The sequence below is a fragment of the Balaenoptera borealis genome (assembly GCF_965194805.1).
Source record: "Balaenoptera borealis genome assembly, chromosome: 20".
NCBI lineage: Eukaryota > Metazoa > Chordata > Mammalia > Artiodactyla > Balaenopteridae > Balaenoptera > Balaenoptera borealis.
This window is the reverse complement of record NC_138879.1, coordinates 47509372-47522974: the sequence shown is the minus strand read 5'-3', so window position 1 is coordinate 47522974 and position 13603 is coordinate 47509372. Positions and strand designations below refer to the sequence as shown.

At 46.7% G+C, this 13603-nt stretch overlaps 1 protein-coding gene across 2 annotated transcripts in view; it reads right to left on the bottom strand.

Annotated features, from left to right (window-relative positions):
• Nucleotides 1-13603, bottom strand: part of VPS53 (VPS53 subunit of GARP complex) — a 125469-nt gene that overhangs the window by 14135 nt on the left and 97731 nt on the right. For both annotated transcript variants that reach the window (XM_082370608.1, XM_082370609.1), the window contains 2 exons: nucleotides 8097-8245; nucleotides 3969-4038 (listed from right to left, as the gene is read on the bottom strand). In XM_082370608.1, coding sequence (XP_082226734.1) covers nucleotides 3969-4038; nucleotides 8097-8245 — 219 coding nt within the window. The remainder of the gene's footprint in view (nucleotides 1-3968; nucleotides 4039-8096; nucleotides 8246-13603) is intronic.

Sequence of the window (13603 nt, the reverse complement as noted above, 5' to 3'; positions counted from 1 at the left end):
CAATCACATTCTCTGTGAAATGTGAAAAATGACAGTTTTGTTTCTTCCATTCTAATCTGTGTACCTTTTATTTCTTTAAAACTTTCTTTTATTTTTTGTCTTATTGTTCTGGCTAGGACTTCAAGGGCAATGTGGGATAGAAATGGTGACAGCAGACATACTTGTCTTGTTCCTAATGTCAAGAGAAAATCTTTCTATATTTGACCATTAAGTGTGATGTTTATGGCAATTTTGTTTTTCATTAACTGATTCCTTTCTTTCATGAGCTGGCTCGGTCTCCCCATCTCCAGGACCTTGGTGACCCTGCCAATGTAAACCCCTGTGGAGCATGGCTGTGCCTGTCTCTTTGCTCTGTGTGGCACAAAGGGAGGACCCTTTTGAATGGGTGATAGAAGAGGTTTCAAGCTCTCAGTGGGAAGGATGGCCTCATAAAAATCAAGATGGGCCAGAGCTTAATGAGACAGAGAAAAGTGAGCAGTTGGGTAGTTAAGAGATTCAAAAAGGTCTTTAGGGACTTCCCTCGTGGCGCAGTGGTTAAGAATCTGCCTGCCAATGCAGGGGACATGGGTTCGAGCCCTGGTATGGGAAGATCCCACATGCCGCAGAGCAACTAAGCTCGTGCGCCACAACTACTGAGTCCGCGTGCAACAACTTGCCACAGCTGCTGAAGCCCGCGCGCCTAGAGCCCGTGCTCCGCAACAAAGAGAAGCCACCGCAATGAGACACCCACGCACCGCAATGAAGAGTAGCCCCCGCTCGCCGCAACTAGAGAAAGCCCGCGCGCAGCAACGAAGACCCAATGCAGCCAAAAATAAATAAATAAATAGAAAGAAATGTAGATGTTAAAAAAAAAAATCACGTTATTTAAAAAATAAATAAATTTATTTTTAAAAAAGTCAGTATGGTCATAATGTGGTAATATGTATGATGGAATACTGTTCAGCCTTAAAAAGGAAGGAAATTCTGAAACATACTACAACATGAATAAACCCCGAAAGCATGCTAAGTGAAATAAGCCAGACACAGATGGACAGATATTGTATGATTCCACTTATAGGAGGTCCCTCGAGCAGTCATATTCATAGCGATAGAAAGGAGAATGGTCGCTGCCAGCAGCTGGGGCAGGAGGGGTGGGGAGTTAGTGTTTAATGGGAAGGGAGTTTTAGTTTGGGATGATGAAAAAGGTCTGGAAATGGATGGTTGCACAACAATGTGAATATACTTAATACTAGGAACTGTACACCTAAAATGGTTAAAATGTTAAATTTTATGTTATGTATGTTTTACCACAATAAAAAAAGTCAATATGGTATATAAAGATAATACAAAGGAAAATATTTATGGATCTAAAATATTTTGAGCAATACAGTTCATGTCTATGAAGTATAGACATGAACTGTATTGCTCAAAATATTTTATTTTATTATTTTATTTTTATTTTTTTAAGAATTTTTTAAAAAATATTTACTTATTTGGTTGCGCTGGGTCTTAGTTGCAGCAGGTGGGCTCCTTAGTTGAGGCATGCGAACTCTTAGTTGTGGCATGCGTGTGGGGTCTAGTTCCCTGACCAGGGATCAAACCCAGGCCCCCTGCATTGGGAGTGCAGAGTCTTAAACACTGTGCCACCCGGGAAGTCTCCTCAAAATATTTTAGATCCATAATACAATAGATCTAGAAGGAGGCGTGTGGAGAGTCTGATTCAGGGCTCTTATTTAAACATGAGGAAACTGAGTCCAGAGCAAGGAAGCAACTGCTCATGATCACAGGGACCATTAAAAGCAGAGCGGGGACTGGACCCCAAGTTTTAGGGTCCTTTTCCCGACACCACAATGTGTTGCTTCCTCTCTGGTAAGTAGTTTGTGCAAATGGATTCCTTTTTTAAAAATAATTAATTAATTTATTTTTGGCTGCATTGGATCTTCGTTGCTGCGTGCGGGCTTTCTCTAGTTGCGGCGAGTGGGGGTCACTCTTCGTTGCAGTGCATGGGCTTCTCATTGCGGTGGCTTCTCTTGTTGCGGAGCACGGGCTCTAGGCGCGCAGGCCTCAGTAGTTGTGGCGTGTGGGCTCAGCAGTTGTGGCTCGTGGGCTCTAGAGCACAGGCTCAGCAGTTGTGGCTCACAGGCTTAGCTGCTCCGCAGCGTGTGGGATCTTCCCAGACCAGGGCCCAAACCCGTGTCCCCTGCATTGGCAGGCAGATTCTTAACCACTGCGCCACCAGGGAAGTCCCTGGATTCCTTTTCTACTGTGTGCTCGGTCATAGATACTGTGGCCAAAAGACTAATTAATGACCCTGCAAATCCCACAAAACTCTCTGAAAATCACAAACTAGCAAGAAGCATTACACATACTGGTATGGTTCAGCTCCACGTGCCCTTGCAATTGCTCAAGTGGACTCTGGGGCCCAAAGAGAAATAATTTACTTTATACAGTAATCAGGAAGAGAATCAAGAGCAGGAAAATGTCTCCTTTCCTATTTTTGGCACAAGTATTAAAGTGTAGTCTAAATTTAGGATCTAGTACTTCTGTGGCAAAGCAGAGGCATCTGAGATTAGGCCTCAATCTTTGCTTTGACTCTCACAGCTTTTGTTAAAGTTTGGATTACAGTTGCTGCAAGACTTGCGGCAGAATCTGTTTTAATCTGTGAACTTTTCTTTGTTAACTTCTTGGTTCCTATGGTTTTGCTGCCTGAGTGATCACGCCTCCAGCTCCATGACTGCTTGGGTTTCTAATGCCGGATACTCAGGGCAAGCACGGACCCAAGCTAAACCTGAACTTCATGTGGGAATCCTCCAAGGGCCACGTTGCCTTTAGTTCTCACCCACGGCCTCCCCCAGGCTGGGCCTGTTGAGATCTATGCTCTCCTGTCACCCACTCCTATTTGTCTGGGGTCTGAGAAAGTAAAACACCAGTTTCACAGATGGTTTTCTCATCCACATCTCAAAGCAGAAGTAAATACTGGCCAAATTGATATATTTCTGAAGGTGTGGGCTTTGAAGTCTGAGCCGATTATTTTAACATTCTTTTAAAGAAAAGAAAATCTGAGGAAAATAGATAAGACATTGGGTTCATGTGACAATATGAAAATATCATGCTACTGGACACTAAATGAGCTTGTAAGGCCTGGGCAGAGCTGCAAACTCATGGAAACATGCTCCCAATGAGTCAACTTTGTGTTCCAGTGGCTTCATCAAGTCTAGAGACAGAAACCTAGTAACTGAGAATCTAAAGCTTCTCTCAGACACACAGAGAGCAATCACTCCGCGTCCTCTCCTACCACACACAAAAGTGAGGTGAACAGAGTGGATTCCCGATAAACATGTGGTAATGAAACTGGGCGTGCTGGGGCATTATTCTGCTGTTTCCTGAGGACAGAATTCATTCTGTGTTTATGACATGCAAGAGGTAAGAATTTCCAAACACTGACATTCTACACTCAGACACAGTCGGTCAGTGTCTGAATCCACGCAACCTCCCAGGAAGTTTGCTGAGACAGTATTTCTGACTCTGCTAAGCTGATCAGCCAGACAGCCTACAGCAAGCATCGACTAGATGTTTCTATGTGGGGAGATGGGCACTGACAGTGGAAACAAACTATCAGTAGTAACAGCTGGCATTTGTTGAGGGCTTCTCATATGCCTGACGTTGGGTCAAGCATTTCAGTGCATTATCCTGTTTAATCCTCACAACTACCCTGTGAGGCACTGCTGGGAGTATCCCCATTTTATAGACGAAGAAACTAAAGCCCTGGAAGGTTAAGCAACTTGTCTAAGGACAAACACCTTAGGAGGTGCTCAATGAAAATGTTTTAAATAAATGGATGAATAATTTAAGCTGCCAGGTCATCATTCTGTCCTCAAACAGGGAAATCAGTGATTTTACTTCTCCACGGTAGCTCTGTACTAGGAAGTTATGCAGTTTGATCTACGACAAAAGCCATAAGGAACAGTCCTATCCCAGTTTTGTCTTACCTGTTCTGCTCCCACCATGCTAATTGGCTTGCACTTGAAGAGGTGGGTGATGAACTTGGGAATGAAGGAGCTGTGGATAAAAAAGAAGTGACAAATTCGGCTTATATTCTCTTTGGTAAAGAACTGCAGAAACCTTTTTTTTTTCTTTTTTTAAGGCCCCACTTCCTCCTATAAGAAAACTGAGAATTAAAGTAGACACTACTGTGGTCTACAAGCATCCATTGTTTTTCTTGCTAACTGTAGCCCTGGTTTTATTTAGGTAAATCTGGCCTTGGGATGCTGGGGAAAAGCTGATCCCTCCTGAACTACAGGGGTGAGTTCTAATCAGCCTCAGACAGGCGGAGCATGGGGTCCCTTGGTGACTGCTGTTGGTGCTGATGTGGCTTGTGATCGAAGCCCGCCGGAGGGAAGGACTTCATTGCACTGCTGGGGCAAGTCTCTCTTCTTCTTTAGGGTATTCGTGTATTTGGATTTAACATCTAGAGCTGCCATTTTACCACCGTTCTAAGGATGAAGCCAGGCCCAAGGAGAGCAGGGTAAGTAAAGAACCTGGGTCCTTAATGACATTGCTGAACCACTGAGGCAATCAGCTTTGGATCTGTCCTATCTCTGGACTTTGGTTATATGAAATAAAAAAATTCACCTCTGTTTAAGTCAGTCTGAGTCAGGGCTTCTATGACTAGTAGCTGAAAACATCCTAATAGATAATGATAGTCGAATATACGTGAGGTAGTTATGCGATCTTAAATGCAAAAAAACAGGAAATAAATGCTAAGGGGGTAACTGTCAGATCAGGGAACAAAATACATGATCTCCAAAAACTTTACTGGGGACTGAAGGGCAACCTGGGCCAGGCAGATGGATGATGCTCGTGTGGGGAAAGGGAGAATATGATTTTAATAGGTCAGGAGGGCTTTTTAGAAAAAAAACTGCAGAGGCCTGTGTAGGGAAGGCTGAGTTGTACTGGTGCAGAACAGAAGATGTGGGAACCAGAAATGCCTATAATCAGGCCAGATTCAGAGTGAACGGACCAGGAGAACACAGGGCCCACGACGAAGGGAGGACCATGGCAATAAAGGACCTGGGGGTCGAGGTAAAGCCTGGCCAGCCTCTCCCTCTCCTCACTCTTCAAACGCTGCTCTCAGGCTTGTGCTCGCCATGCTCTTTGCTCTCTCCACACCTTCTCCGGAATGCTGGTGCCCACTCTGATACCCAGTGGCCTACTGGACATCCCACTGGCATGGCACCAGTACCCCGACCCCAGCATATCCAAGACTCAGCCCCACCCCAAAACCAGGCTCAGGGGACTGGATCTCCTCTGCCCAGTCATCCAAGTCAGAAACCATACCCTTGCCCTCAACCCCAATATCCAATCAGTTCCCAGCTCTTCCCTGAATGCCCACACCCACCCCTCCTGACCATCCCCCTGCTGCTGCCCTTCTCTTTCTCACTAGAGCTCTTGCAGTTGTTTCCTAACTGGTCTCCTAGCCTTTGGCCTTATCATTTCTAATCCATCAGCTGTCAAAGAAATTTATCAATATTTCAGATGCAAATATGATCAAGACGCTCCCCTGATTACTATTCTTGCAATGGCTGCAGACAGGCCTTCCTTCACTGTCTTGAGTCTCTCTCCCCAGCCCCATCTTGCTAAGCCCTGGCACCCTGTGCTTCAAGCGGGTTGGGCCACTTGCAGACCCTGTGACTCTGCAGAGGCTATTTGCTGCCTCTGTGCACTTGCTCCCACTGCTCCCTCTGCCTGGAATGCCCCTCCCCACGGCCTTGCAGGTCAGTGCACACACGTCTCCCGGACTCTGCTCGAGGACAGCTTTCCTACGAAGCCTTTCCTCAGTCACCTCCACCATACTCTGCAGAGTTCACAGACCTCTAGCCTCATATGTAACCTGCTCTGTTACACTTATTTGCTTACACGTCTACTTCCCTCCACTTGACCGTAAGGCAGATGAAGATAGGGACCACGTCTACCAAGCCAAAGCACTTAACTCTGCCTCTGGAACACAGCAGGTGCTCAACTGACTGCACGTTGAATAAATAATAAATAATAATGGTAACAGCTAACACTTTTTAAATGTCAGCATGGTACCAGCACTTTACCAGGACGTTTTTAAGACTTCTGATTTTATCCCTCCAACCACTAGTAAGAGATCTATCATCTCCATGACTGAATGGAGGAGAATCAGCTGAGTGGATGAGGGAAGTCACTCATGGTTCAAACAGTTGTTTCAATCAGCGGGGTGATCCTGATGTCTAAACAGCAAAGACTGTGGTTGCTTCAGAGACCCAGTGGAGGCAAAAGGAAACATCTAAGGCTTAGCATTAGTGAGATGAGAAGGGAAGTTAAAAGGAAAGAAATGTCAGCTCCAGATATCAGATCTACGGGAATGCCTGCCGATTGATCAGGAGGGAGTGAGAACAAGGGCCTCTGTGGAAGGGATCCTTCAGGCTCTAAACCAGAGCCAAGTAGTGTGAGATTGCATTACGACTAATGGCAATGACAAACACAGTTTATAACCTATATTACTTCACACTAGAGTAGGCTTTGATCGTGCCCGTGAACTGGCTCTGTGTGCTAGACTATAGGGGGTGGGGTGGGGAAAATATAGGGACCAGGGACATGTCTTTGTGGGAAGAGTTCCAGCAATGTGATGGGTAACTGCCAGAGGCTCCTCCAGGCCGTCGCAGTGGTGGCAGTTACCGCTCTTGGCTGGAGAAGGGTTTTCTCACAGCCCCCCATCTGAGGGTTCTGGTCTTCAGCTGGGATTTTATAATGATGAGAGGGTACCGTGGATTAAATGAGAAAACCACTTTCTAGATCACAGGTTAAACTTTTCCAGATGTGAGAGGTGGGCATCCTCTTCCCAGCTCACCCAATATGGGCTTAGTAATGAAAGCAAAGGGCCCTGAGAGAATGTGAGGCGGATGCCGGGACCAGGTAAGTAAGTGGACCCCTGACTCACTTTAACTTGAGCGCCATCAGACCCCTGTGCATCGCACTGCAGATTCTTGGCCACGGTCGGTTTTTATAGAGACGCTGTTTCTACCCGGGGTTACGGGGAGTGTCACAGTGTGACTTATCGGCAATGCTTTTAACACACGCTAAGGAGCACCCAGAGAGTGGAGGGAATGTCAGCTCCTGGTCCACCTGCCGCCCCGCACATGTTAATGTCTCCCGCGAGAGTCCACTCGAGCCTTTCCTGACAAACTGGGAACTGAAGCTTACGCCACAAACCACTCCGTAACTGTTGCTCCTTAGGGATTCGTTTGTGAGGGAAAGCCTTAATTGAATACAAATTGGGAGAGATCTGGGGAAGACAGAAACTTGGAGCCCTCAATCACCCTTTGGGACTTGGATGAGAACAACCTAAATTCAGTAGCTGGGACTGGGCCGATCTTCCTGAGGCCCTTGCCTGCGAAGTCTGCCAAAATGCTTGTTTGATACTTGGTCAGAGGAGGCACTGACCCTCCGCGGTGTTCGGTCTCCAGAGAAACCGTGCTATAGCCAGATGCTGACTGGCAAGGGACCAAACCATTTCCCCTCTTTAAAACAAGCCAGAAATGGCCACACAGGAGGACGTGGCAGGAAGACACGCAGCGCAGTGTTCACTCCACCTACTTGGCAATGGACTGGCTCCCTGACTTGCTCTTCCCGATTTCTAGTACCTTCCCTGGGCTCATGCATGTCCACAAGTGGCTATATTCCAGCAGCCACAGTAACAAGTGCTATGAGGAAGGAGGAAGACAAGGCTCAAAAGAAACAACTCATGGTTCCTACCCTTAAAAAGCTTATCATCTAGTTGGAGAGACAAAATACATACATGAAATGTTGAAAAATAATTTTAATTATCCAAACCTGGAGGGAGGCAGGGGTGCCATATGTCCACATAATTCAAATAACAGGAGCTCCCCACTCACTTCTGTCTGTCTTGAGGTGGATGACTGTATGCCTGCTACTGCTATTTATGACTTTAAGCAGCAAATTTAGTTTGATTATTACGCTTCTCTGGGGTACAAAAAAATTAGTTGGACGGCGGGGACACCTGGGTTGGGTGCATGCTGGCGGTCAGCATGGCACTCAGAACAACCCTGTGATGAGGACGTGCCGGGACTTACTTTGCAAATTTAATGCAGAACTGCGTGAAGTATTTCCGCGTGGAAGCCAGGTTGTCACGGATGATGGGGACGTTCTGTTTAATGTGAAGAATGACAGAGGTGACGTAGGGGCTCTGGTCACCAACATGCTCCACATTCTGCCACTGCATCTGAAAATGGAGACAGGGCAGGACAAGCCTTTAGATCCTGTGCTGGAGGACAGCCTTACCTGTTAGTAAGGAAGGGGCAGGGGTGGTGGAAATGAGCCCGTGACTTGCTGTCACAGAGGCCGATTTGTCTTGGGGGGTTTGTCTCTCCCTGTCTATAGGAGCTAATCATGAATAGAAACAAGTAAGTCCACCTTTCCCCTGACAGTGAAGTGTGCATCAGGTACCTTTTCCTACCCTGTCCCTCTCAGGCTTGAAGCAGGCTTCCCTCCTCATCTAAGTGCCATCTTCTTTCTAAAGGAACCCTCACCAGGCAGAGGAACTGGATCGTATTCTTCTACGAGCTCCTCCACCTGAAAGGGGCTGTGGGTGGACAGGGGAGAGACGTCTACTTCTGACCAGGCTGGCAGCTTGGGAAACCCGAGAGGTGGCTGGGCCACACGAAAGGAAACCTGGAGCGCCCTTCTCTCAGGTACACGGGGAGGAGCTGGGGATTTTTTTTTTTTGCCGTACCCTGCAGCATGTGGGACCTTAGTTCCTCGACCAGGGATTGAACCCGCACCCCCTGCATTGGAAGGCTGAGTCTTAACCACTGGACCACCGGGGAAGTCCCGAATTCGAGATTTTTAAAAAAGGACACTAGAAACGACATGACGTGTGAGACTTGCTTCAAAATAATCTAGCGCTGGGAGGAGCAGATGAAACAAGATTAGTGAAGCTGGGCGGTGGGTACATGAGGTGCATTATACTGTTTTCTCTATTTTTTTTGAAGTGTAGTTGCTGTACAATATTATGTAAGTTACAGGTGTACAATATAGCAATTCACAACTTCTAAAAGTTGACGTGTAGTTGATTTACAATGTTGTGTTGGTTTCTGAGTGATTCACAGTTTTGAAAGGTGATGCTCCATTTATAGTTATTATAAAATATTGGCTATATCCCCTGTGCTGCACATTATATCCTCGTAGCTTATTTTCTCTGCTTTTTGGTAGCTTATTTCTTCTACTTTTCTGTTTTCTCTACTTTTGTATATAATTGAAAATTTCCATAATCAAACATTAGACCCTTACTCCTAGAGCCTTTGGGGTTATGTGGGATTTCAATCAAGGGGAAGGAAAGAGGATCTCTGGCAAACACGAGGGGCAGGTCAGAGGTTAAGACAGTGCCACGGGGAACGGGGCAGGGACTGTGTGGATGGCAGGTGCGGGGGAGATGGGCATCACTGAGAAGCCCTGTGTGGCCCCTGACCAGGCCATGAACAAAAACGAGAGACGTGCTGGGCTTAAGTTCTCACAACCTGAGGAGAACTAGGGGAAACGCCCTGAAAACATGTACAGTAAAACGGAGAAAGAAGCAGTGGTGTGACACTGCCTCCGCCTCGGATACACACGGGAGCAGGGACGTCTCACCGGCTCCCAGCCTGCGCCGCGCTGGGGCTCTGCTGAGTCAGCCTCTCAGAACGGAGCCGGGCTGTCTGGAAAAAAGACCCTAAGCCGGACACAAACCATGCAACACGTTCATAGAACGAGGGCAGTAGTTCTGAGGCCTCAATGTCTCTGGCAAGAAAATACTATTTTTACAGAGCTCTTGGGGAAAGGAAAAATTCAATCCTGAGAGAACTTGTTTAAAAGAATCATATTGTACATGGATGATCCCCCAGCTCCTGGGAAGCTCAAATGACTCTGTGTTTTACCCTAATGCTTCTTCAAGTCAGCAGATATTTATATCTTGAAAGCTTTCAGTCTGTGCAAGCACAGAACCATGGCAAAGCAGGAAGGCACCTCCGTCTTCATTTTACAGATAAGAAAACCAAGGCCCAGGCACATGAAGTCTTACGCAAGCTTTCATAGTGAGGCTCCAGAAGGAAAAGGGTCTCTAATTCTCTTACTGGGAAAAAAATAAAAATGAAGAATGGAGAGATGGTAGAAAAGTCTAATATGAACTGACTTTATATTCTAATTCTTTGGCTATGTGTAATGTTTTCCTCTTTTTCTTCTGTTTTATTCAAGAGGCTTCTTTTCCCATCTGATTTTAGAGATGTGACCCATCCAAACAAGGAACATCCTAGGGGGTTTTAAATGAGCGCACAGGGTTGAGGCCAGAATTGGCAGGTGCTGTTGGCACCTACGCTTCATCTTCTGCTCCCAGCTTGGCAGCGGCTCCGGAGCAGCAGGCCCCGGGACGGCACAGTCAACTGGGTCGAGAGTGGGACGCACCACCCCTCCACCCGATGCAAAGCTCGGCCACAGTAATGACCACTGTTTTCCAAGTCGGCAGCGGTTTATGTTTCAACAGCTCAAAAAGTTCGTAAACAGTTATCTACGCACGACGGTTCTCCATGGACAGAAGACGACCACAGAGGGAGGTGGTGACATGTCCGGTCATCGGTTACAAAGCAGCTCCGGGGCAAGACGGAGTGTGCGGCGCGAGAGTTCAAGTTCCCGCTGGAGAGCTATCTCCTCTTGATCACCACTGGCCACGTCAATACGTGCCCACGTTGGGAATCGGTGTGAAAAGATTGGATTTGCCTTAATACTTAAGCCAGTTAGGACTCCACCGGTCAAGTTAAAGGAAGTATTGGCAAAAGTCAAGTAGATTCGCAAGTTTAAATTTAAGTCAGCTTTATGAAGTAAGAAAAGAATTTAAAGTACTGGAAAACAATGAAAGTTGACATTGCTTGGACTATTTTCTAAAAAATGAACAAAATACAGTCAGCGGTGATGCTGTCCAGCCACTGCCTAGGATGGACGCTTTGCCGTCGCCCATCCCAGTGACTTTGGGTTTGGGCTGTAACTTGAGTGACCCAATATACCTACATCAGGGCCTACCGTGTGCAGGTCGCTTGGCCCGGCACTTTGCGTACATCATCTCATTACTATTCAGACATGATCTTACTCACAGCGGTCTTATTGACGAGGAGACTCAAAAAGCTCAAAGAGGAGAGGTCACCTGCCCAAAGTCACACAGCTAGTCAACAGCAGAGTGGAGGCAGCCCAGGCCCATCTAAAGCCCAAGCACTATACGAGGCCACTTCCTAGACACTTGTCAAAAAATGATTTAAAACAAAGAAAACAAAGAAAAAGAAAAAAGCACTCAACTGGCCCTAGTTCAAGGGGAGCCTGGTTTCTCACGGAGAAGCTAATGAAATACACGGTGATCAAGCAAAGTTCTCTTTCAAAAAGGGACACAAACAGTAGCTTGCACTGTAAGAACAAACATCCTGAAAAGCCATCAGTCGAAATAAGACTGCAACTTTTTCAGAGGAACTTTGCATCTGACCTTTAAAATCTACCCCTCCGTACTTCAACTTTTTCCTTCTGCATTTTTTGTTTAGAAGGTGGGGTGGGGTTGAATACCGCTGGTGCTATGTAAACAAGAAAAACAGTTTGCAAAAGAAGTGGTAACTAAGATGTAGGGGTGACAGAAACACCAAGCAAGGAAAGGATCAAGATGACAATACCAGAGCCTGTGGGACCCCGCACTTGGCCTCAGGGAGAGGCTGTGAGGCCCGGGGCGTTGCCAGCGCCCGTGGTTTCTGCCACCTGGGGAGGAGTGTGTGGCCGCACCTCACAGGGAGGGTCGGGCAGATGCTCACGCTTCCTGGCGAGAACCCACAGGAGCGGAGATTTCCGACCGTCCACTGATCAGAGGACAGGGCTCCACACTGTGGAACTCACTTACTATGGAACCTGTGTTTCTGCACGGCTATGTAAAACTTACAAAGGGGTCTCCTAAGAAACTGATTTTCCTTAAGTGAGAATTCAAATTCCCAAGTACTCCTCTTGACCACGGGACTAGAGCTGTACAGAGCACGGACTCAGACATGTGGCGTCTGGGAACACTGCAGGTCATCAGAGTCTAGTGCTAGTTTAGGCTCCTGGGCCACTGGCCCCAGGCATGCACACATGCACACACGCACACTCTCATGTCTGTCGGGGCTACTTTTACTCATAGGACAAGCGTGTGCTATGTTTCTAGGCACCTTCCCCATGTACAGCACTGAACCAAGTACTGTGGGCGGAATAAAAAAGAGGAGGGAACATCTATCGAGCACCTACTGTGCACCAAGCACCATGACTGGCATTTTCCTGTGAACCTACTGCTTATGATTATGCAGCGAAGAAGGTATTCTTACTCCTGCTTTATAGATGATAAGACAGGCTTGGGGACAATAAGGGACTGGTCTAATGAAGCATAACTGGTAAGTCCGAATGGTTGAGATCGAGATATTGGTCTGACTAACTCCAAAGTCCATGTTCTTTCCACTTTACCATGCTGCTTTCCAAAAGAAGTGTTACCACCTGAAATGAACTTGAAATTCGCTGAGGGATCTGGGGGGCAAGCAAAATCTATGTACAGAATGAGCTTGTCCGCAGTAGATGATGTAGTGGTGGTGATGGTGGTGCAGAGGGGGAGGAAAGGACAACTCTCCTCACCGCTTTGCTCAGGGATACACGTCCCTTAACTCCAGGAGGAAAACCGAGAAGACCCAGGATAGAAAGTGGAGCAAAAAAGGCTCTGAGAAGATATATAGATATAGGGACTTCCCTGGTGGTCCAGTGGGTAAGACTGCACGCTCCCAATGCAGGGGGCCCGGGTTTGATCCCTGATAGGGGAACTAGACCCCACATGCATGCCTCAACTAAGAGTTCGCATGCCGCAACAAAGATCCCACGTGCCACAACTAAGACCCGGAGCAGCCAAAATAACAAAATAAATAAATATTAAAAGAAGATAATATAGGTGTAGATTTTTTTTCCCATTCACTGCTGGGCCAATGGGAAGGTGAATTTGTATAAACTTTCTTTTTTTTAAAAATAAATTTATTTATTTTTATTATTTTATTTTTGGCTGCATTAGGTCTTCCTTGCTGCATGTGGGCTTTCTCTGGTTGCAGCAAAGGGGGGGGGGGCTACTCTTCGTCGCGGTGCAGGGGCTTCTCATTGCAGTGGCTTCTCTTTGTTTCGGAGCACGGGCTGTAGGCACACACGCTTCAGTAGCTGTGGCACGCAGGCTCAGTAGTTGTGGCTCACGGGCTCTAGAGCGCAGGCACAGTAGTTGCGGTGCACGGGCTTAGTTGCTCCGCGGCAGGGGGGATCGTCCCAGACCAGGGCTCGAACCCGTGTCCCCTGCATTGGCAGACGGATTCTTAACCGCTGCGCCACCAGGGAAGTTCCTGTATAACCTTTCTTAAAGGCAATTTAAAAATATCTATCAAAAAATCTTAGCATTTTACATAGCTTTAGATCACTGCAATTTCCTTTACGGCAGTTAATCTGAAGTTAATAATTACGAAGGCTCAGAAAACATACACACACACGAACTTTTCCACTGTCATAATGTTTATAAATGTGAAAAACT